The sequence below is a fragment of the Octopus bimaculoides genome, chromosome 6 (genome assembly GCF_046866305.1).
Source record: "Octopus bimaculoides isolate indiv1 chromosome 6, ASM4686630v1, whole genome shotgun sequence".
NCBI lineage: Eukaryota > Metazoa > Mollusca > Cephalopoda > Octopoda > Octopodidae > Octopus > Octopus bimaculoides.
The window spans coordinates 26,923,205-26,950,303 of NC_142933.1; the positions used below are offsets into that span (position 1 = coordinate 26,923,205).

Genomic DNA, 27,099 nt, shown 5'->3' on the forward strand with positions numbered 1-27,099 from the left:
TAGCAGAACAGGTTTGCGGGGTTTTTATACATCTCTCCTCTATTAGGTACATTCACACAATCACTACATCAATATATATCTAACACCAACTCAATAGATTTCAAACTTAACAACAGCAACAACTAGTGTGTGTGTGTGTGTGTGTGTGTGTGTGTGTGTGTGGAGGCGGGGGGGGGGGGGGCTAGATATACCACATTAATTCTGTTAGCAACAGTTTCCTTAATGGCTTTTAATATGAATATTTTCCAGTCAATGACTTAAGTTATAATACATAATGAGATAATGTAGATATAGGTGCAGGTGTGAGTGTGTGGTAAGAAGCTTGCCTCCCAACCACATGGTTCTGGGTTCAGTCCCACTGTGTAGCACCTTGGGAGAATGTCTTCTACTATAGCCTCAGGCCAGCCAAAACCTTGTGAGTGGATTTGGCAGATGGAAACTGAAAGAAGCCTGTTGTGTGTGTGTGTGTGTGTGTGTGTGTATACACTCTTTACTCTTTTACTTGTTTCAGTCATTTGACTGCGGCCATACTGGAGCACCGCCTTTAGTCGAGAAAATCGACCCCAGGACTTATTCTTTATAAGCCTAGTACTTATTCTATCTGTCTCTTTTTGCCGAACCGCTAAGTTATGGGAACGTAAACACACCAGCATTGGTTGTCAAGCGATGGTGGGGGGGGACAACACACATACATACATATATATATATATATATACATATATACGACAGGCTTCTTTCAGTGTCCATCTACCAAATCCACTCACAAGGCTTTGGTCAGCCCGAGGCTATAGTAGAAGACACTTGCCCAAGGTGCCACGCAGTGGGACTGAACCCGGAACCATGTGGGTGGTAAGCAAGCTACTTACCACACAGCCACTCCTTGACAAGTTCGAGAAAGGAACGAAAGCATTAATAATAATGAAGAAATAAAAAGATTTTTTTCCAAAATTCTGACGACTTTTTTTTCTCAATATTCAACTTCTGTACATCACACCTAACACTATATATATATATACATATATATATGTATGTATGTATGTATCTATGTGTGTGTGTGCACTTGACAACCAGTGTCGGTGTGTTTATGGCCCCCGTAACTTAGCAGTTCAGCTAAAGAGACCAACAGAATAAGTACTAGGCTTAAAAAATAAGTCCTGGGTCGATTTGTCTTGACTAAAATCTTTCAAGGCAGTGCTCCAGCATGGCTGCAGTCAAATGACTGAAGCAAGTAAAAGAATAAAAGAATATATTATCTAATGTTGATAAAAAAATGAATAAGAATTAATAAAATACAACCCAACAAGTGACCATTTTATCCTGAAGGTCACTGACTAAAACTGATAAAATAACCAATAGTGCAACGAAAAAGAAGTAATAAAAATACAACAAAAATATTTTTAAAATTAATTAAACTAATATGGTTCAATTAAGTGCATGATTTTATGAAGTTTAATGCTGATATTTACCTTCTAAATATTTCTCAATGAAAGCTAGTGACTGTCTTGAATTCTTGTTTTCAGCCTAGAAATAGATACATTTTTTTAACAATCCATTTGAATTAGGGAAACAGCATATGTCATTGGAATCTGACACATGCAAGCATACACACATCATTCATTCTACAATGTAGAACAAAAGGTGAGACAACAATGTGATATAGACATTCCTGCATACATGCAAACACAAACACACACACACACATATACATAATTGACTTTTTCAGGAAGGGTTATTCAGCCATGGAAAATCTGCTTGAACAAGCTTTGTTTGATCCAGGCAAGCATAGAAAGGTAGATATTAGAACAATGATAAAATGATGATATAATTGAAATGCAGTCTATATACAACTAAGAAGTAAGGTATAATGACTGCTACACAAATACAACAATGAAATACAATCACACATATACCCATGAAATACAGTGTATACACAACCAAGATGTACACTTTATGACACTTTATAATACATACCATTGAAATATGACAAACATATATAAACAATATATATGAATGTATACAGCAAAATATATAATCTGTTGTAGATGGTTTATTTTGTTAATGGGCAGAAAATTTTATAATTACCTGAGTAGCACACTTTATACTTAATTACCTGAGCAGTGCACTTTACACTTAATTACCTGAGTAGCACACTTTATACTTAATTACCTGGATAACACATTTTATGTGTAATTAACTGATCACACAGCTATATTAGAAATCAGAATCTGACTATCTGGAAAAGTGATAGGATCGATATCCTATCCAAGGGGACTGACATCATATCATCATCATCACCATTTAATATCTGCTTTCCATGGTGGCACGGGTTAGATGGTTTGACTGAAACTGGTAAGCTGCAGAGCTGCACCAGGTTCCAATTTGGTTTGGCATGGCTTCTATGGCTGGATGCCCTTCCTAACACCAACCACTCCAAGAGCAGTATTATGTTGCTGAATACTGGTTCCTAGAATTGCTTATGTCATGTTACTGGTATATATTCTATTAATTCACTCCATTTTTTTCTAATTATATTTGAGGTTTAATATATGTCGAGTTTTTTACTTTCTCTACAAAATATGACATAAAGAGTAAGAGATAATGCTTTGACCCATCATTGAATTTAACCTTGAAAAGCATAATTCTTTCTAATTTTAGTATAAGGCCAGTAATTCTGAGGGGAGGAATCAAATGGATTACATCAACCTTAATGCTCAACTCATTCTTATTTTATCAACCCTGAAAGAGCAAAAGGCAAAGTCCACATTGGCAGTGTTTGAACTCAGAACATAAAGTGATGGAAGAAATGCTGCTATTTTGTCCAGCGAGTAATGAGTGTGCCAGCTTACAACCTTAACCTCCATAAGCATAATGGAAAATAATACCAATTATGATTTTTCAAAGCTTTAGGTAAGAAGAGTGTGTTAAGAGTCTTACTTACGGACACAGTAGCTGTAGTGAGGATATGAATTCTTAACTAAGAAAAAAGTTGGTATCCAGCTTTCTATTAGGAGTAATAGTGACAATAAAACTAGTAAAATTGATTCTGATAGGATTTAAATTCAGAATGTAGGAGAAAGTGAATTTAATTCTGAAATAACGTTTAGTTTGATATTCCATAGTTTTTTGCTAATCCACTGCCAAATAATAATAGTAATTTTAATAATTTCTTACATTGGCACAAAACAGTAATTATTTCTTTCAAGTGGAAAATGAGTTCTGAATTGATTAAATTAGCAGTAATAAAAATTTGAAATAATAATTATAATAGAAGTAATAATTAAAATAATAAAATAAATGGAAAAGCACAGATCAACAGCTGCTGAAATACAAGAGCTATGATTAAATGAAAAGATATTTAAATATTTCAAAAATTTAAACTGGAATTCAAAACATTCAAATGGTGTTGAGGTAATAAAAACCTTAAAGAGAATTTAAGTTTTGAATGAATAAACTGAATATACTTTTGTCTTCTTTTTTTTTTTTTGCTATGAGATATATATGTAAACAATATCTACTGAACCATACATGTCATACTTCATTGGTAAAGTATAAAGTTTGTTAAGTTTGAATGCCATTGGGAGAAGAGTTTCTTAATATCTTGGAATGAATGCTTTCTTGAAAAGAAAGATACACTGATTGATCTATAAACCCACTTCTCCTCTTCCAGCTTATTCAGTTTCTACACCTAATATCATTCATTTCTAACTTCAATTCCTTTCTCTGACCCATTACTTTCCTCTCATACATTCATAGAAACTCTAACTTTTCAGTTTCTTCATATAACAATAGATGAAAGACACTTAAAACTTTATTGTTCTTAGATGAAGAGCTTAGTCTGAAATGTCAGGAGACTCTTCTCTCAACAGTATACAAACTTAAAAAAACTATATTTTACTGATAGAAAGAATTTTTGCTGATGAAGACTAGAGCTAGTTTCTCTGGAATTATTATTTTTTTCCCTGCAATAATTTTAATTACTTTGAAGCTTTACACATTTGAAACTGATAACCTTTAGTGTGAAGTAGACATTTAACAGAAAATAAAAGATATAGTAAGTATTAAAAAGTTGAATACAGCACTTTAAAAGAAAAGACAATATTTGTCAAAAAAGAAATACAAATTTCTGTTAATTGAAAACAAAACCTATTAATATTAGAAGAGAGATAAAAAAAAATAAGTAGTGGTATTATTTTATGGACCTTCAGAAGAATGAAAAAAAAATCTGAATCCAGAAGTAAATATTGTAAATGCATCTAGTTTGACATTATTGTTTGTATCAACTTAATGTATTTGCTTCTCAGTGCTTTCTGTTTATCTGGAAGGCTATCTGACCACACTCTCAGCTGCAGTGGACAATATTGAGAGTTATCAATGTTTTCTCTATTGGATTAGAAAATTTGATGGGCTGTGATGATTAGATGTTGACTGCATAATTGGCAAAAGTGATTTTCATAGAAGGTAGATGCATCTAAGTGCTAACCTGATGGTTTTGAAGCCAAAACCATCAGGTTAGTAAATATCAGCTACATGAACCATTTAGGTATCAGCTAGAGCCTCTGTTGACTTTGATAAAAAGAAATACCTTACTACTTTACCAAATATATCAAAACTTGTAGATCAGGTAACCCACATTGGTAGTTACCTCTCATGTCCAAGAAAAATATCTGCCAGGTGATGAAAGATGAGTTTAATGTAGAACAGAGTGTAGCATGTCAGCCGTATCCAATTTGAAATCAGAGCCAGAATGTGAATCCTCTAACAAGTCAGGATGTAATTGTGGAACTCATCTGACTCTGAATACTGGGGTTGCTTCTTTAGACCCTCAGTGTTGAAAGCAAATGAATTAATTTGGTAAGTATTTAAAGCCAGGTGGAATGGACGAATTAAGAGTTTAGTCCTCTTAACCACTCACACATAATAGAGCAAAGATATGAATCCCCAACATTTTGGTTGGCTGTTGGTGCCTTACTCCTTTGGCTTAACCCCTATTATAGATAGTGTGTATGTGTGTGTGTGTGTGTGCGCGCGCACACACACAACTGAGCCTACCTAAAGCCACTGAAGGCAAACGAGAAAGAAGGATTGAAGAACAAGGGAAGAAATAATAGGTGATAGAGAAATGATGGAGCTGGAAAAGAAAAATGGCAAAAAAACAAAAACAAAACAAAAAAGGTAGTTAATCTACCTACCATGACCTGGAGAAATGAACGAGAGTCAATAGCAAAACACGTTGTCAAATAATTCATTAAACTGCATAACCAAACTACACTGCAAAATTTAGATTCCTTAAATTCTAAAATTAGTAACATGCAGGAAATTTATCAGTCATTTTCTTTCTTTTTTGTTTATACTTGACTAATTTAAATGGGTATTGTTTTAAAACTGCGTTTTTAGTACTAACAAGTCTTCAAAAACCAACAAACTTTGTTAATAAACACACAAGAAAACCACACGAGATGCACTGACTTGGAAAACTAAATAAAACAATACATAATTTTACTAAGGTATCTCATACTACACCTCCATCTAACAAATATGTTTAGCAAGATCCTCACCTAACAAAATAATCTTTAGGGGAAGGGACATACAAGTAAACAAATAAAAAATATTAAATGTACAGAGTGATCTTTGTTTTATAGATTCTGTTTCCACTATTCTAAATATACAAGCCCAGATGTCAGTTTAGTAAGACAGGTTAAGCAGTTTCAGTCATGAACTTAAACTTAATGCCACATTTTAGGGATAACCAGAATCATAGAGACAAGGCCACTTTGACTGGCCTCAGCATAGGAATGGTACTTATTTTTTCAGTTATGGAAGGATGAAATGTAAAGACAACCCTAGTAGAATTTGAATTCAAAACAAAAGAATGTAACTAAATACCGAAGGATATATTCTGTTACTTCATTATTTTTTCTATTCATAGAAATTTATAACCTAATTACGGTCTTCCATTCTGCCAACTGAGCTAATGGTGATGATGATGATGATGGTTATAATGATGATGATGATGATGATGATGATAATGATGATTTATTTTTCCTTATCATAAGACCACAGAATATTTAGTAGCAGTACAGTGAGTTTTGATGTTTATGCTTTTATCATTGCTCTGAACATATTACTGTGAAATTATTGTTGTATAGCAATGCCTATCCCACTCCACCCAAAATAATGATTTTGTAACTATGAAAATCACTAATGTTTGTGAGAGGTGAGAAAATAATGTCAATCCCTAGATATTACTGGTACATATTAATCCTGGAGTAACATAATATGAAGTTGAGCCTGGTGACGTTTGAACCAAGAACAGCAGAGCACTGAACTAAATAGTATAAACTCTTTCATTAAAGATTTTCTTTACACTGTAATCCATACACCTGCATCCCACAATTAAGGTGTAAATAAAACATGAATGCTGTTAAATGCTGCCTTACATATGGGACACTTTGTACTCAGTATAAAATCTACATTTGTGTGCAGTGATGAAACACTGGACTGAATAGAATAAAATTTAATATTCTAAAGTGTTAGGCAATTGTAACTAGATTGTTGGTAGCTAGCTGTGTTTAATATTTCGATAACCTTTCCAGCTGAATGATTTTGTGTGTGTGTGTGTGTGTGTGTGTGTGTGTGTGTGTGTGCGTGCATGTGCATCCTTCTTCCCTGATCCATTATATACAGATCAACATGTAAGGTGCTTTTCCCTAAAAAATATAAACACATTGCCTATGGGGGCAAGAACAGTGTTTCGAAAAATATTTCAGCCCCTAATAACTACTAATCCTCTACAAAGTACAAGTGACACTGACAGTGGGATACTATCCCAACATCTGGGGAAGTGCTGCTTCTGCACACAGAGACATCATAGATGACCTCCAAGGAAGGGCCACTTGATTAATCTACATAAAGGTATTCTCAAATACACTCTAATCTCTGACTCACAGATATACCATCTCTTCTCTGTTCTTTTTCTATTGATACTATAATGGCTTCTGTTCCTCAGAGCAGACTGGTCTCATGTCATCTCTGCTCAGGCATTCTTGATTTACTTCTCTCCCCACCTTTTGAAATCCATATTGTGTCACACCCATAATAGCCCCCTACCCACACACATACAACTAGAACACTCAGCTCATTCTCCCCAGAATGTTGTTCCTGTGGAATACCTTCCCTGTACATGTCCTGCATTTGGTCACTGACAATAATTTGAGAGGAATGTTAACAGCATCACTCTCCCGTCTTTGAGGGTCTTTTAAATTCATAGGCACAGTTCCTTTCTCTTCACCAAAGCACTAAAAAAACATTAAAAAATTGCACCCTTGCCCTCTAGATCACTAATTCATCTCCATAGCAACATTGGTATGGTAATTTTCATGATTTTTGTATCTGAAAAATGTAAATGACATAAATAATAAATGAATGAATAAATAAATAAAAATATAAATGATACCCGAAACATTGTGCATTGGCTGTGATGTGATGAAAGCATTGGTTAAAATATGTTACCAAAAGAGTCCCCTATTTTGTGCAGAGCAGGAAGCAACTGGTATGTTCCATCTAATTTTAAAGCTACTTTGAAGTCTTCAACAAATCCAAGGAAATGAGGCAGTGACCACAAAATTTTGAAATCACCTAGATTATTATTTCATAAACCCTATTAAGTTTTGTATGTTAATCTTCTACAATGCCTCAATCTACATTATAATATTCTCTTACCCTACCTTATTTCTATAATGCTCTTGTCCCTCCTACCTCAACACACATACATCTCCATTCTAACTTTGGTACTGTCTTCTGATACTAAGAACCCTGCAATAAACCCCTCCTTATTTCCTATCACAAAGCCTCTTTCTCATCACTGCTGGCCATCACATCATATCTTTTTTTTTAAATCAATAATGTTGACAAGAGAATCCTCTGGAGTAAGCGTTGAGAATTTTACATGAAGATGACAAGACTTTGTGTTGAAAGGAAGAAAGTCATGTCTTCCAAATGATCACAAGACAATAACAATTTCCTTCTTTTAACAAAATAGCAACTGAATAGGCACAATACACTGAACACAGGGCACCAATATCCTATTGTCAAAGAGTACAAAGCAGTGACTATAGCATATTGAACATGTAGACAGTAATTTCTCCTCTGAACAGGTACTAGAATGCAGGTGCCACAAAACTCTAAGTGAGTGTAAAGATAATCATGCCCACTCTTTAAAAATACAGAAACACTATCAATCAACTTTAAATGAGGGCAGGCTTTCCCTTGAAAATGGTATGGACTACAAATGTACAGGACAACTGACATTTCCTGTTGAACATATACATCATAATAAACAACCTTTTGAATACAGCTAAAGTAGTAAACATCTTTATTGGACACAGAGAGGACACTGAATCTCAACTGCTGAGAAGAGAACTGTAATCTCCCTTCAACACACAGCAATAAGCTTCTACTTAAAACATGGCAGTGAACTTGTACTGCTGAATATGTAAAAGTCAGTGAAAAACCATCCACTGAATGCATGAATAGTAATCAGTGAGTCAAGGTAGCAGCAACTTCTCTGTGAAAATCTCAGGGTAGTGGATGTCATTATCTAAATATATATATATATATATAAAAAAAACCCACTTATTTTCCACAATTTAAATTGGGAAGATAGCAGTAGAAGGAGCTTCAATAAATTTATATAATTGATTTCAATCTCAAATTAAATTTAAAATACTCAATCACTCTTGGAACTAAACCAATTTTGCCCTATGACTTATATAAAAGCAGTTTAATTCAGATAGCAAAGATAAAGCATATGGATGTGCATGGCTCAAGAGATACCCTTGAACAACAGCTGACTAGCAAATCTTTCAAGAGGAAGAAAGATATACTTCAAGAGAGAAAGAAGTGATGCCAGGAACACCACTTACCCACCTTCTCTGATCAAAGAAAGTGGCAGAGTGCTGTAAAGCAAAGTTTATATTAGATCACAGTAGCTGTAGCCCCACTAAGCACTTCTTAAGGAATGAAGCCATAATACAGTGAAAAAAAATATTGTGATGACATAAGATCTGTCACACCTACCTTCTACCAAAAAAAAAAAAAAGAGGGAAAAGAAAAAAGATAAAAGGGACCTCTTATAGCTTAGCTAGCTAGATGGTTAAGTGGTCTGAGAAATATTTCCAGGTAAACTGATCCACTGAATTTTCACTGGACATGACACGATGTAACAACTTTTACTCATCACAAGTTTGAAATGATAATATTATTATTACATTGCCATTTAAATACATGACATTTATTTTATAAAATAGTTCAAATTTATCTCTTAACATTTATCATATTCTGTTTCAGGAACCACAGTATGTCAGTGGCATTTCTTTAAGAATACATTTTTAAACCAATATTCTTGTCATTACGTTGTTCAACCACTTCTAAAGCAGACATACAATGTGGAGGGTAATACTTGACTCACATATTTGATCTGTGTTTTAAGACACATTACCATTTTGTTTTTATTGTGGATTATTCTATTGAAAGTAAAACTTAGAGTATGTTGCCCTTCTATTAGAAATAGTTGGAATTTAGTTGAATGAGATTTAGCCATGGAAGAGTTAAACAGAAATTCCCTTATTGATTGAACTTTTTACTAGTCTGGTATCAGAAAAAAGTTATACAAGTTTGCAAGTGATCAAGTAAGAGATATATATGAAAGGTCCTGATACAGATGCAAAGTTATGTTTGTTCATGGCCAAAAGACAATTTCAGGTTAAGTTCATTTAGTTGTAAGAACATATTAATATAGTTAGATGAGGAAATATAAAGTTATAATGAACATGCTATTAAGAATAGCGTTAGTGACTTTGGTAAAGTCATTCCTATGTAAATCAAAATATAGTATTTAGTAGGGCCAAGAAATCTCTTCATTAAAGCTTTCTTTAGATCACACAAAATTAACTTGATTTTTTCTTGTAAATGGGTAAATCAACACAAGTTTATTATTGGTACTATGGATACAGCATGATAAAATTTTCAAGCTGTTCACTTCACAATCATAAGATCTTGAGTTCAATCTCACACTTTGGCATTTTGGGCAAAGGACTTTTATTATTGCCTCAGGTTGACTCAAACCTTGAGAGTGAAGTTGAGTTGATGGAAACTATGCAGAAGCTTGTCATATGGATTGTACCTGTAACTTAAAGGTACAGCCATGACACACATCATGTCTAACTGAACCTACCTAAGTTTTACATGAATGTTGCATGTGAGAGTGGAATACTCAACCACTTACATACTAACTCAGTGAGAAGGTAATTCAGTTGATCAAATAACTGAAGCAACCATAACCATCAGAGATTCATTTACTTATTTACTTATTACTGGTACTAAAAATGTTGATAAATAAGAAAAAAAAAATTTTTTTTAATAAAAGTAAAGTTGAAGAAAACCCCAACATGAGATGTTAGTGTATTTGGATCCATCCAAACCGGAACTACAATATGCAGCTAGAGGAGCAGAATGGAAGCAAAGCCATATAACATTTATTGCTTGCTCTGACTAAATCTCCAAACAAACAAAAGGAAAATAAACAATGAAAAAAAAACAACAAATAGTGGTTGGAGTAAGGTTATAAATGGTAAAACAGCAAATGAAGAAATACCTTGTCTATGTTGTCACTGTTAATTGGTTCAATCTGTGATGGTGACTAATGGAAAACAGACAGACTATATGTTTTTTTATATGTTCTTTTTTTGTTTACAGATAATAAAAATAAAATCTAATATAAGAGAAAAGAACAAAGTAAAAAGAGAACAAAGTGAAAAGAACAAAAAACAGAAACATATTTGCATATGTATGTATGTATATATATATATATATATATATATGTGTGTGTGTGTAGTACTATAATGCATTTTATGTGTGCGTGCAATATATATATATATATATATATATATATATATATATATATATATATATATATATATATATATATATATATATACATATATATGTATGTATATATTGCACATTAGGAAAAACTGAAACTGAAAACTCAGAGTATTAAGAGAAAGAAGCTTTAGCATTCAATGACTGAATAAACTCTACTAAATGCATTGAGTACTTTTTTCCTCTCATTTGAAAACCTGAATGAATGAATGTACGTAATCTATATATGTGCATATGCATGTAAGTATGTAATCTGTGTATGTGCATATGTATGTATGTTAATAGAACAAATAAGAGAAACAAAGAGAGTAGATGTTTATTCCATTTGTCTACAGCTGTTTCATAATCTTGTTAGTTATACAATAGATATTACATCAACATTAACATGCATAAGAATTATATATATAAATATAATAATAACAATAATAATAATATATAAATGTGTTTGTGAATACCCACATGTACAAGAGTGCTGAAAATTTTTATATATATATAAAGACAAGGCAATACAATATAATAGAAACTAACTAGAAAATGTTACATAATGCAATATAAACAGGAGAGCTTCAACTCTTGACTCAGCTTGGATCCTACATATTTGACTATTGTGACTTATACACCCTATCAAATCTCTAATATACTCACCTACAGCCTTACCCGAACTGCTGTTTTTGTAACAATCCATTATTACATAAACTACTAAGGTGGGGGCCAATTTCTCTGTCTATGTTAATGGATAAAGAAGCAGGGCCCTTAGTTACATTATCAAGTAACTCAAAACTCACTAAAAATAGAAGGCTGTTTTTACATTGATATGTTGACTTGACTATTGATAGATACACATGTGCACAAAACCAGTTATATCAACCACTTATAAGTGGTTAGCATAAAACAGTATTTTGTTTTTTATAATTTGGTTATATTTTTTAAACAGTGACAAGCACCAAATAGATACTACAACTGACATTCTCTCTCTAATCAGCAGTGAATCCTTATGTATTTACCACACAGCAATTTAAATCTATATATTCCGACAAACAAACAAGATAATCAATATACATTCCCAATCCACTTAAACTATTATATTCACTGTCTTTCACATAGACAACCATGAAATATGTTCTTTCACACACACACATGTGCTCCTCTCTTCCTACACTTAGATGTAGACCTACAAATAAACTGACAAATTATTTCTATTGCACAAACATACATACACAGACCAATATATTATTGTTCTCTCTCTGTCTCTCTCTCTCACACACACACTCACACACATGTGCATTAATACATCAACACACACTTCTACACACCTCAGGCATATATATCCGTTCAAACAACCACTCCTTAAACAACACCCCCACACAATTGTTACTCAGGAACAATGCACCTTCTTTAAAATGCAAAGACATCAGACAACTTATGACTGTGACATAAAACTCAACTTGACAGATCACACATATTTGCAAGGGTTGTACACTGGTGTGTAGTTTCTGCACAATTATAAGAATCAGAAATAGAAGCTTCTTATAAAGGAGTGGCTTTTAAGTGTAATTAACCTGTCATGCATCTGTCACAGTAGCTGCAATGTAATTCCAGTGTGATCATTGTTGTTGTTGCAGCATTTATTGCTGAGTTGCATTTGTCATAATGGTATATACAGGTCTTAGCATACACAAACTATATTGGTGCACTTTACATACAAACACACACATTCACAAAGACAACATAGACACACAGACAGACACACACACTACTAATGTAAGGATGCAAACATTACTTCCGTTCCTACAAACAAATACATAGAAGTTTACAAATGCAAAACAAAATACTTAATACAAATATTTACAAGCATACAAAAATGAATGTGTGTGTGTGTGTGTGTGCATGCATATATATATATATATATATATAGTTCTGCTATATATTCCTTGAGTTCTGAGCATTTCCTCACGTCTGGGATGTAGATATTTTAAAATTTTGTATTCATAGAGTCTGACAAGCTGTCCACAAGGCTTTGTGGTTGCAAAACCTTGGGTAACTCTATATAAAATCTTGTTGTAATTATATATATATATATATATATATATATATATATATATATATATATATATATATGTATATGCATGTGTATGTGCACACACATACATACATATATAATATATTATCACATTGTTATAACAGCAGATTTCTCAATCAGTTTCTTACCAAGAATTCAGAAAAACTCTTGCAATTATCAGAAAAGGCTGAAAGGAATGGTATAGCGTTAGCCCTTTGCAACTAAAAATCTGAAGGTATTCCAAGAATACCTTATGGATGCTGTGAAAAAATCTGGCCACATGATCAGGAAGTTAGTTTCGTAAGTACATGGTTTTGGGTTCAGTCTGTGTGGAACCTCGAGAAAGCATTTCTATAGCTCTGGGCCAATCAGAGCCCTGTGAGTGGATTTGGTAGATGGAAGCTGAAAGATGCTCATTATATATATATATAGCTTAGTTGGCCGACAATGACTTAACCGGTCAAAACTTCAAAAACTTCAAAAACAAAGAAACACAAACACACACATACAATATGATGGGCTTCTGTCAGTTTTCATCAACTACACACAAACACACACACATGTATGTGTATGTATATGTGTACATGAGGATATATTTCCTTCTCATGTATAATAGCAAAGGATGCAAATTTTGGCAAGGAAAAACATTGATGCTTTTTGAGGGAAATCCCTTGCAGTCTAAGTTCTGCATCAAGTTACAGGCACTCCCTTGCTGCTCTTACCACCAGAAATGCAGCGAATTAGTATTTGGCCCATTGGAAACTCATAACTATTGACACCATTGTTTACCACTTAGAATATTAAATATAGAAACATGACTGCACATACACACACCCATAGTAACCATGCATTTCCTCTTTAAAATGGGTCTATTTTGGGACATATAAAATATCCATAGTTTTGAAGTAACCCATGACATATCTTAACTGCAGTAACTATGCAATGTAATTAACACATATATTTTTTAACTGCCACATCTTAAAAAGTTTTATGTCACATAAGTTATAAGAAATGTACCTAATTATTGAGGCATGCACCAAGATTAACATAAGCACCTAAAAAGCGGGCAAGACAAGATTGCACTGTGATTTGAGGTCACAACTTAAGATAGACAGTTGCTTATTTCCTTGATTACGGAGATAAATTTTTAGCTGTAAGCCAAAAGTTGAAGATCAACTTGTTTGAAATCTGAAGCCTCTTTCCTTCCAGTAAAATGAAACAAAAGTAAATACAAATATAAACACCACATTGACATGTTCAATAAAATTCAACTGCATATAATGTTGATATATTCTTATTATAAGGAAATAACAAGATTATGTGCATGTGTTTGTGTGTGTGTGTGTGTGTGTGTGTGTGTGTAGGTTTGGTGGTACAAATGAGAGAAATAGAACTCAATAGATAAAGCAGAGAATATATATATTTATTTATTTATTAGCGGTGAAGCTGCATTAGTGATTTAAAGGCCTAGAGTTTAATGCAAGACACTTAAACTTCTAAGATAAGTGTGCTGCATAGAACTCTTGGCTCCTGATTCACTTTGAGGCTTCACATCTTATATATATATATATATTTACATTTGGTAAGAAGATATATGTAGTCTACTGAGTGCATTATAATTACTCTTAGCTAGGTATAGTATAATGTAAGATATTTGAGATACTTACCACAGATTGTGGAGATACTTTGTCTTCAACATATAGCTTCTGGGAGAAATTGGTTTGGAAGGGCTGGTAGTTTTCTGTGTAAAGAAAATGCGAGATAGAGAAATAGATAGATAGAAGAATTAGAGAGAGAGACAGACAGAAAAGCTAAATGAGAAAGAGAGAGACAGAGCAAAGCTGAATTAGTAAAGAGAGAGAGAGAGAGACAGAGACAGAGAGAGAGACAGACAGACAGAAAAGCTAAATGAGAAAGAGAGAGAGGAGAGAGAGAGAGAGAGAGAGAGAGAGAGAGAGAAATAAAGATAATTTCACTGTGGCATATATTCCTTATCATTCTCATTGTTTTTTTACCATTATTTCTCACATATTGTAATAAATTAGTTGGAAAGATCTTTAGAATGCCATACTGCCTCAAGTTTCAGTTTTGAATCATCTCACTTGTGAAGTTTATCATCTGAGATCTAATCACAAACTTAGACTGCTTACTAATGGCTTCAAATTTCGGTACAAGGTCAGCAGGAGGAAGTTGATTACATTGACCCCAGTTCTTATTTCATTGACCCCCAAAACAATGAAAGGCAAAGCCAATCTCGAGGATATTTGAGCTCAGAATGTAAAGGCACGAAATGCTGCTAAGCATTTTGTCCGGTAAGCTGACAGCTTACTGCCCTTATACTAATTATTAATAATAACACGAGGACAGCAACTACAACATTAAAACAAGCAAGATGACAAAATAGACTCTACAAAGCCATCCAATGTGTTAGAAATAACAGCTAAATTTCTCTCAGATCACTCACTCCCATGTCGGAAAAGAAATGGTACATTGGATAATGTATGAAAAAAAAGACTGAATGGTCATAGTTGGAATGTGTTTGCTCATAGGTAGCTTAATCAGTGCTTAGTCAAAAGTGGACATTCTTTGTAGTTGCTAACCTGACTGAAATTTTCTTCAAAATCAAAACCTATCATCTTAAAAATGAGGTTTCCTTAGATAATTTAATTCTAGATTACATCTGGGGAAAAGATTGGATAATTATGGCAGGAACATCTTTTATTATCATAGGCCTGTTAGATCAGAGCTAACCTAGGAGCTGAACATTAAAAGCATAACCATAATCAACGTGACACAGCCCATAAACCAACATAGATACTTTGAAATGTTTATCTCGAGTCCTAGGACTCATTGGACTGTTTACTCACTTTCCATGGCACATAAGTGACTAAGATTACAACATTGCCCTGAACAAGATACCAAGTCCATTGCAAGGTACTCAGTTACAGCTGAGTGGACTGGAGCAATGTAAAACACAAGAGCAAGGCCCAGGCCAGTAATCAAAACCACAGTCTTGCAATACCCTCACCAATAGGCCATGTGCCCTATACTGACAATGGTTTCTTATTCTTTTTAAACAGAATGAACAACTTACCGGATTTAGCCACTGATGGAACAGGACGAAATATCACCGATACGATGACGTAACCTAAGGATTTATCTGCCACAAAGCCAGATGAAGGCCTGTCATTTCCAAGGGACAGAGCTTTCCGGATACAAACATTTTCCTTCTATTTAACACAAAGATAAATTATGCAAGAAAAATGTATTAGATCGAATAACATATTTAAAAAAAGAAAAAGAAAAAGGAAAACAAAGCAGTTACATGTTTTAAGATTTGGGATTAGTTAATCTTGATGCTTGCCTCTGTGTGTGTGTGTGTGTGTGTGTGTGTGTGTGTGTGTGTGTGTGTGTGTGTGTGTGTAATAATCTAGGTATGCAATATATAAACCTATCCATAAATAATGTATTTCTATATGAATATAGAGTATGTGTGTGTGTGTGTGTGCAGGTATTTTTATGCATGTGCTTATTGTATATGCTTATCTGAATATATTTTTGCACTTAGCACACTCAGTAAATGGTTGTTGTTAGTAAGGGCATCTAGCCATAGAAACCATGTCAAAACTGAAATATTGGATTGGTTAGATTCTATTGAACTGTCCAATCCATGCCAGCATGGAAAATGAACATAAAGGAATAATATATACTTGAATGTGTACTTATATGAATATATGAATTATTATTATAAGAATGTGTATATCAACATATGTATGCTTCTATGAATGTGTGTATATATGAAACTAAAAGAGTTTGCATATAGGAGTTGTATTATTTTAAGCTTTTACATTCATATTTCCATACCAGCATGGAAAAGATCTATTTTACAAAACATTTGTATGCTGTTACAGTTTTAGGTTTCTACATTTGGATGCTCTTCTTACAAATATCTGCTCAGTTGTGAAAATAGTGAAATTAAAACAATCTTGCAGTATCATCATCATTACTACTACTACTACTACTACTACTACTACTACTACTACTACTACTACTACTACTACTCTCATCATTAACATCATTATTGTCGTCATAGTTATTATTTAACATTTGATTATTGTCAAACACATACGCAGATACAGGTGCCAGCACACACACACACACACCATCAAACACACAGAGACACACATATACGTACAGCTGAAATTAAAAGTGTTTAAATGTAATGCAAGTGAGAAGGTCTTTGGGATTTGAAGTAGACAAGAGAAATTAATGTAAAATAAGAATGATGAGGAGTGAGGAAAATTAAGGAGAGAATGAAATATTAAAAGAGTAAAAAAATTGAAAGATGGATTGGTGAAATTATGAATGGGGCGGGGGAGAGAGTAAAGTGAAAGAATGATAAATGGGTGAGTGAATGAAACAGAAGATAATGGAAATACATATAGGGACAGAAAGTTAGTCAGATAGGTGTGTGTGTGTGTGTGTGTGTGTGTGTGTGTGTGTGTGAAACAATCCATACACCCACACTTAGGACCCTGCTTAGGTCCACTTTGCCTATTTAATCTATGTTCAATAAAATAAATAATGGGATGGATAAGAATACCTATATCCTACAAAAGCAATGCTCCAGTATGATCGAAGTTCAGTGATTGAAATATGTAAAAGAAAAGTATAAAATAGGTGCTCTTAGGTTAGACATAGTCTAAGCCAATACTGGATGAAACCTAAGTTTATCTTCTCTCTCTCTCTCTCTCTCTCTCTCTCTCTCTCTCTCTCTCTCTCTCTCTCTGTATGTATATTATTCATTTGATTATGCTCAGTATGTGGCCATGCTATATGCAATTGATTATATCAATCTGGTACTTGTAAATTAGTATTTATTTTATCAGCCTCAGAAAGTTGAAAGGCAAAGTTGATCCAAGCAGGATTTGAACTCAAGACATGAAAAGACAGTAAAAATCAGAAGCTATTTTGGATTCCATTATCACCTTTCCTGTTGTCAATACTTAAGATCTTTCACAATAATTCATTTTCATGTAATGTCTTTTCTTTTTAAATTAAACAACAAAAAAAAATAAAAAACAAAACTATCACAAACTGAATTGGCAATATCAAATAACCAAAAAAATAGCTGTTAATATGTAAGCAAAAAGAAAAAAGCTGTTTCATTGTAAAGATATTAGCATCAAGCATCCAGCAGATAAAATAAGTAAAAGAAAAAATAATAAAGCAAGTTGATGCTAAGTAATGAAATAGTTTGGTATTAAATGTAGCTGAGTTTTGACTAACTTTACTTGAAATAAAATAATTTTCATTTCAAATCAAATAGGAGTAAAGTGAAAATAAAAATAAAACCAAAATGAACAAAAACAAAATTGAACGTTACAGGGGTGTGACTAAGCCTTTCATTCTGTCATTGTTTAACCTTCAGCTCAGATCTGATCAAGCAGACATAATGAAAGCTGTTACAGTCGTGATCATTACATCTTTTTGTATATCAGAGATTATGTAATCCAATGTGGTAGGGTGTAATTTGAGGGATATTACGCTGCTACTTGTAGCAGGATAAGCAAATATGTAGAGGCTACATCATTGTCTTGACAAGTGTTATATTGTACTAATTCATAGTGTTAAGCAAAAACGTGACAAGTCTTCTCTGGATAGGAAGCAAATAATTTTTCCTAATTTGTTCAGGTTATCTCTACAGATTTTTCTATAGCAATTATAGCCAGCACTGATTAGTTACAACATTTCATATCCAAGACACCTGATGTAAACAACAATGAGATTGAAGATGAAAAATGGGTAATGGGCATGTATGCCCTATTTCAGGAGTTTTTGCTCCTTCATAAGCATCTATCCAACCCATTTATCATCCACGAACACATTGCTGAAATAGCCACTAGTTATAGCAGTGTAATGCTATTGGATATATCAGTTTTACATATTAAACACATTCCTGGAAGCTGGTACATAGATATTAATGACCTATAAGGACACCTTATTTCATTATGCAGCCATAATATACTACAAAGTTTATATGAGTTTTTGCTTCCAAGAATGTGTTTAATATGTAAAATTGGTATATCAATTAATATTACACTGCTATAGTTAGTGTTATTTAAGTAATGAGTTCCTAAAATATGTCATATACACCCATCACTCATTTTTCATCTTCGATCTTATTGTTGTTTACATCAGGTGTTTTGGATATGAAACATCACAACTAAATCAGTGCTGGCTATAATTTCTATAGAAAAATCTGTAGAGAAAACTTTAACAAGTGACGTAATGGCACTGCTAACACAGTAGAACATAGTATTGATTTATAAAAATGTTTAATATACTTTGTAATATATTATGATTGGATTAATGAAATATGGTATCCCTACAGGTCTTTAATTTTTGGTAAGGGATTTGGTATTTAAATTTCTCATCACTTCAATTTACATGACTGTAAAAGTAAGGTATCATTTGATAAAGAAACAGAACCAAAGAAGCTTTTAAGCAGTTGCTTAACCAGTCTAGAAGTAGCAACCTTATTTCCATTAAACCATACACTATTGCCATGGAAAACTGGAGAATGTAGTCTTATAAACACTGTCTTCGAAAAGGACAACATGGTCATGCCCAGAACTTCTTTCATCTTAGATTTGCTGGATCAAGGCTGACAGGAGGCCAAACTACTGTTATGACTACTATTTGTAGTTATGTTACATTTCTATGGTAGAGAATAAATGAACTTAAAGATAATAAAGAGAAGCCAGGGTAAGCTAATTAAAACTATAAGAGTCCATAACCCTAGAGCTTATTTCCAGCCCTGGAAGTTTATCTTTTGTGTATCACAGGAAATGTCTCAAGATCTGTTACCTATACTCAACAGCTATAGATACACTGAAGCATAAAGTATTGAGTGTCCTTGCTTAAACAGAATTAAATACCTGTAGTAAATGAGAAATCACAATCCACCATCTAGTTGTCCAATATTTTAATTACTTCATTATTTATCTCTGAGCAGAGACTGACCTGCTGGTAAACGACATATCTTTGTATTGGGAAAACTTACACAAACTTACTCTCTCTATCTCATCACACACACACACACACACACGTGCGTGCACACACATACATGAGATCTTTCAATACATTGTTATGTAGACCTTGAACTTTATAGCAACATATCTTTGAGAAAAGAAAAATATCTCAAAAACAGTTAGCAAAGCTTCAACTCCAAGGATTTGTGTAGTCCAACTGTTTAATCTATTTGTGATCACATTTCATATGAAATACACTTTGTGTTCCAATTAATTGTGGAAGAATTTAAGAAAAGTAACTCTTTCCACTATCATGATAGTGCTTGGAGTACAACTTAACACTGGGTTCTAGAATAAAATTATGATGGAAAATTTTAATTTAAATGGTAAAGAGTAAAGTAAGGATCCCTTCAGTCATGAATGACCATAAGATTGCACCTAAAAAGTTCCCCTCTGAAGCTCAAGTCCAAGCAAGGTTGTTTGTGGAAGACCAACAGTCACCCATGTATACTAGTCTCCCCTCGCCATGCCACTGATGTTGTAACTCATTTCCATAGCCGAGTGAACCAGAGCAATGTGAAATAAAGTGTTTTGCATAAGAACACAATGCACAGCCCAGTCCATGAATTGAACTCACAACCTCATGATTGTAAGCCTGATAATCTAACTACTGAGCTATGAACTTTCCCTAATTTAAATAAAAACACTTTATGATGAGACACATGTCACAGAAACAGAGGTTGTCTCAGGGAGATTGACATCAAGAAGGTTAACCACTAACTTACTCATTACTAAAGATATTTCTAGAAATAAATAAATACCAATTAAAAGAAAAATAATTTAAATAACTGTAATTAAGAACAACTTCACTTTCTTCACTCAATAGGGCTTCTCTCTATATGATCTTTTGAAAGAATGCATGAGAATAGATTTAAAAGAAAGAGGGAAAGTCAATTTAATTAAACTGCTCAAGAAATCAATGTGATAAACTTAATTAATTAAACGGAATTAGTATGCACTTAATTAAAAAGCAAGCAGTTCAGCATGCTAAAAAAAAGCAAGCTTATATTGAAATATATATAAAAAAATAAACACAAAGCAGTAAAATTAAAATATGTAAGCAATAAAGAAAGAAATCAGACAAAAGTTAGAAATAGAATTAACAAGGAATGGGAGATAAAACTATTATGTGCATGTGTGTGTGTATGTGTGTGTGTGTGTATACCTTACATACAAACATATAAAGGTTTGCATATATGTAGGTATGTAAGTATGGATGTATCTATACATTTAAGCGAATGTGTGTATATAAGTGGATAATAGATATATATATGTACTTCACTGTACATATATAAATTCATCTAAAAATGAGCTATTTCTCATTTAAAGTACTCAATAAGAAATGAAAAATTATTTAAATTAATTAGATCTAAGCGGGCAATATCTTTGAAGATAAAACAGAATAGAAAAATCTCGAATATATCCTATAAAGGAGGTATGTATATATTACCTTTAATTTGGGATATAATATTGTTTAAATGTGTTTGGTCACAAATCTAATCTGCCATAGAATGAAAGACTACATCTTTCATTCCAATATATGTGTGGATGTTGTGGATGCAAAATTCTGTCTTCTTGAAGTTATTTAAAACTGCTAGTGGTCAACTGATTAGGCTATAATATAATTAAGTATAAAAGGAGTAAGGGACAGGAATTTACTGGATGTAATCTATTTGTTAGTAACAATCATGTCACCTGATGTGTCCATTCATTAGCAGAGTTGCGAATCCATTTATCCTTAAAAAGAGAAATTTAAGGAGTACAAAGTGAATTTAAGGAGCTGGAAACATTATCTTTTTTTTAGATGACTTTTTGGTATTTTTTGTTTTCATGAGTTTAGGAACTGATGGAGGTCTGAAATGATGATGGTAATGGTAGCAATCCCAAACAGGAATTCTTAGCTGGATATGTTTCTTCAGAACATCAAATGCATTGGTAAATCTCTATCAGTGATCACACATCTTACCAAATTCAAACATCACTGAGAGATGGTCACACTAACAATTTCTTTCTGACTAAACACAAGGTCAATTTTTTAAAGAGACTAGACAATTGACTTATGCTCAGTAAACTACTGGTGCTTGAGACACAAAAGGTAAATATGGTCTGGAGATAATGTATTTAGTTGATCAATATATTGGAATCAGTGACTTCATTGACTCAAGAGAAATGAGAAATAAAAAAAATTCTCGGATAATTTAGAAACTGAAATGTAGTCATTACTGCCTGTATACTATTAATAATAAATGCACCCTTATAAAGCCTAGCCAGTTTCCCGGTTTCAATGGCGTATGTGTTCCCCAGCTGGACAGGATGCCAGTCCGTTGCAGCGTTACTCATTTTTGCCAGCTGAGTGGACTAGAGCAACATGAAATGAAATGTTTTGCTCAAGAACACAACGTGTCGCCCGGTCCAGGAATTGAAACCACAATCTTACGATCATGATGTTGACACCCTAACCACTAAGCCACGCGTGTATACTATTACTGTAATAATAAAATATTACAGAGGAACTGAAAACCTCATCTTCTGGATTAGAAATCCAATGTTTAAAGCCTCCATCTCAGCTACTTTCTTTAATGGCTGGGCACAGAAGGTCAGGACATTCCTAGAATAACTAAAGCACCATCTGAAACATGATTCCTCCCAGTGGTGTCATTCATCAGTTATGTTGCCAGAGATTGTCTAACTATTAAGGTCCACTGCTACAAATACTCTCAGCCAAATCAGTAATAGTTTTATCTATAGTAGTCACATGTTGGAATTGTCTCATTATTTTTGGTTGAAAAAAGCATTTGTCTTTTCTTTCAGTTTAGACACTACTTTGGTGTATTTGAGTTCATGACAAATTCTCCTCTATCTTTTTTTTCTTTAGTTTACTGATCACTCTTCTGCAATATATCTTTAGTGCAAAAACAGAATATTTCTCCAAGAAAAACATCAAATGTTAATTTTGATAAATTTTCTGAAAAAATACTTTTTAAATATTAAAAAAAAAGACCATCAGGTAGAATGATTAAAAACTTTTTTTCTATAGCTTAGTTAGAGGAGGAATAACAGTATCGGTGAGTGCTTGTAGGGTTTCTCATTAGGTATAGATGAAGAAAGGGAAGCAAAACCATGAAAGGTTTATCTTCAGACCGAGATTGCAACAGAATGGACTCCACTAAAAGGCACCCAAGCAGTGTCCTAATGATTGTATTGACTCTTTAGCATTCAGTTTACTTTATCAAATATAATACTTATTTATCCACAGTTTTAAATTAATCATATTATCTTGTAGCTTAAAGACTTCAATGATGTAATTGTTTATTTTTAGAATAACATTGTAAGATAGGTGTGGGAGGCCAGATTTGGTCAGTTTGAGCATAAAACAAGCTAGAATATTTGGGCCTGATGCGGCTGGCTTAAATGCTAAAGGGTTAAACCAGACAATGCATAAAGTTTATTACCTAAGATGAGATACACTCCATCCATATAGTTTCTATTTACTGAATTTTACTCAAAAGGCTCAGGACAGCAATCTGAGACTACGGTAGATGATACCCAAAGTATCACACTGTGAGATTAAGCTTGGGACATTGTGTCTACAAAGCAAACTTCTTCACAGCCATGACTGCACCCATCAACTGATTTGTTTGTAAATTCATGTCAACTCATTTCAATTCTTCAGTTGGGAATACTTTACTCTTCACACACACAAACACATACAACAGAGGCTTGCAAACAGCTTCATTGTGTACATGCTGTCAATTGATAGCTTCAGATATGGAACACCAGTAAGTTTCAGGGGATCATCAGGAGAGAATGCACAAAACTTAGTGAAGTTCTAATATCCATGCCTTTACCAAGGGCAATAGCAACATAATTGAAAGGATATTCTTATTGGAAATTGATACTAATCTATGGATGTAATCTCTTATAGACACAAAATGAAGGATTTCATAAAATGGAGAAGTCAGATGTCATGACATTCACATCCATTTCAAGTACTTAAGCAATTATGAAATCAGTTCTGATTGAGAACCGAAACTGATCTATCCAGTTAGTAAGTCAAACGGTCACCAATAGAAAGTAGTGGTTTCTAATCTGTTACCATCAATGACCCCATTTTAGCAAATCTTCAGTGACTGACCTACTTTTTAATATTCTTCTCTACTCTAGGCACAAGGCCCGAAATTTTGGGGGAGAGGGCCAGTCGATTAGATCGACCCCAGTACGCAACTGGTACTTAATTTATCAACCCCAAAAGAATGAAAGGCAAAGTCGACCTTGGTGGAATTTGAACTCAGAATGTAAAGACAGATGAAATACCACTAAGCATTTTGTCTGGAATGCTAAAGGTTCTGCCAGTTCGCTGCCTTGACCTACTTTTTAATATTGAAAACAAAAGAAAAAAATTCAGAAAACTTAACAAAATTAACATAAAATTTTTTAGAGAAAATATTCTTTTTTTTTTCCTATAAATATATTGCAGCCTTTACGCTTGTGGCTTATTGTATAATATATTAATGGACATTTTACATTTCATCAAGAGCATAAGGTTTGATTTTCACAGGTCTTTCAGACTTATGCAGCTACTCATGGATTGGGAACCACTGATATAAAGCAACAGATTTTATAGGGAAATAGGAATGTGAGGTTGTGAATTAATGCCTTTCCCAAGAGAAATGAGAAGCATGTGCAATAAGACTAATAATATAAACATGAATTTTTATCATTTGTGCCTTTTGCAAAAACATTTGTTATAGCAATGTACCATGGATACTGAAACAGGGTGAGTGGAACATTTGACGTATACATTGTTTTCAATGATAAATTACATATCTTTAAATCATTTAGCATGGCGTTCATATATATGTGTGTGTGTATGTGTATATGTATATGTATGTATTTTTTTCCTAGTTTCAGCTCAAGGGCTGTGGTCATCCTGGGGCACAATGAACAGTATGTATGTATGTATGTATGTAGACACTACAAGAAAAGAAAAAAAATTAAGATAGAAATAGTGCTGAAGTGCATTAGTACCATACCCAGAATATATACCTTTGATTAGTTGCCTTAATAAAGCAATTACAACTGGCAATTGAAAATTAAGCTTCAGGCCCAATTAAGCCAGAAGTTATCACCATACCGTATGGAATAATGTAATAATGTTTTTCTGTTCAATTTTACAAGTTTCTTTGTTCAACCTAAGAGAACTGGTTGAATATCAGAATAAATCAGAATAAAATATGATAGCAAGACTTTAAAAAAGTAGTTGTGAAGTTGTTACAGATGCAGTATTTTAAAGTGATGCAATGAAAAAATTATTAATCAAGTAACTTAATCATATCAAAGATGAAATTTTTTTTTAGCCTAAGAATTTAAAATTCTAAATATCAAAAAAGTTTATATAAACTCGAGTATATACATATAAGGACTACTTAATTATGAAATGTAACCATTACAAGTTACCACCCCAGCTCCAATTAATTGACTTCAGCAAGCAGTGTAACACTTTATGACTCTTTTAAGAACATAAGGTAATGCCTGCAGTTGGGTTTGAAACCTTGGTTTATGGATGAAAAATAGGTGGTATTATTGTTCTGTCAAGTTACAAACTGAAATGTGGTTACCTGTTTCCCATTATCATCATCACAACTGAAAAATGATTGACTTCAGAAATTTAGCAATCTAGTTGTAATTACTTCAGTAAATTCCGCCAAAGTTGGAAATTGTAGAAGGGATTAATACAGAAAACTATATAAATACACATGTTTTGCACATGAAAAGGAAATTTACTCCAATACACAGCTAAACTCTTGATTTCATTATCATCATTTAATGTTGTTTTCCATGTTGGCAAGCTTGAGTTCTGCACTAGGCTCAACTGTCTGCTTTGGCATGATTTCTAGGATTGGATGCCCTTCATAATAGCAACCACTCTACAGAGTGTACTGGGTACTTTTTATGTGGCATCCACAGCAGTGAGGTCACCAAGTAACTCACAAGAATTATCATTTCAAATACCCAAAAGTATAAGATGGAATGTAGAACTGAATATCTCAGGATTTGAAATCAGTTCTATAAATTCTCCAAAATCAAAACTTTATTGTTGAAATTAGTGAAATATAGGCAACATTGTGAACTGGTCTAAAGGCTGACAGTTTGTGACAAGTTATTGGTAGTGTGCAGGGTATCTGGTAAATATACTTAACTCTCAATGGTCTAATTCATTGAGCTGTAAGTAGGTTCTGTGAAGAGGTTCCATTCATTCTAATAGGTAAAGGTATACAGTATAATTTATCAAGTTAACTTACAATGCAGATTTATAATACATCCACAGCATGTATAAATTGGTAACAAACTGGTGCTCTTAATCATAGAAAGGGATTATCCTCATCCTACTTAACTTGTCACAAACTATCAGCCTTTAGACCAGTTCACATTGTTGCTTATATTTCACTGATTTCAACTAAGTTTTAATTCGGAAGAATTTATAGATCTGATTTCAAATCCTGAGATATTCAGTTTTATATTCCATCTTATACTTTTGGGTACTTGAAATGATAATTCTTGTGAGTTACTTGGTGACTTCACTGGTGCAGATATCACATAAAAAAGCACCCAGTACATTCTGTAAATTGGTTGCTATTAGGAAGGACATCCAATCACTGAAATCATGCCAAAGCAGACGGTTGAGCCTGGTGCAGAACACAAGCTTACCAACACCTGCATCGTTCTAAGATAAGCTGCAGAATTTGTCACCTAACATGCAGGATACTTTTTAGTTGAAAACACAAAAGTCTGTGGTGTAAGATCCTGCTTAGATTCAGTTATGAATCTCTATAACAAATTAAACTCCTTCAGATTTAATCAGATGTAATTTATAGGATTTTCTAGCATATGACACAGATGGGAGGCTCTGATATGTTATAGAGATTGATAACTGAATCTAAATTAAGCAGGATCTTATACCACAGACAAATGTGTTTGCTCTGCAATTTCAAGCTAAATTTCATGGAT

The 27,099-nt window shown here is 33.3% G+C and overlaps 1 protein-coding gene across 8 annotated transcripts in view; it reads right to left on the bottom strand.

Annotated features, from left to right (window-relative positions):
- Positions 1-27,099, bottom strand: part of LOC106869820 (extended synaptotagmin-1) — a 182,022-nt gene that overhangs the window by 34,761 nt on the left and 120,162 nt on the right. For 2 of the 8 annotated variants that reach the window (XM_089353639.1, XM_089353635.1), the window contains exons 15-19: positions 21,787-21,828; positions 16,092-16,227; positions 14,665-14,738; positions 10,652-10,696; positions 1,467-1,521 (exon numbers count right to left, since the gene is read on the bottom strand). In XM_089353639.1, the coding sequence (XP_089209765.1) occupies positions 1,467-1,521; positions 10,652-10,696; positions 14,665-14,738; positions 16,092-16,227; positions 21,787-21,828 (352 nt within the window). The remainder of the gene's footprint in view (positions 1-1,466; positions 1,522-10,651; positions 10,697-14,664; positions 14,739-16,091; positions 16,228-21,786; positions 21,829-27,099) is intronic. The other 6 variants (XM_089353640.1, XM_089353636.1, XM_089353641.1 and 3 more) reach the window with 3 other exon arrangements.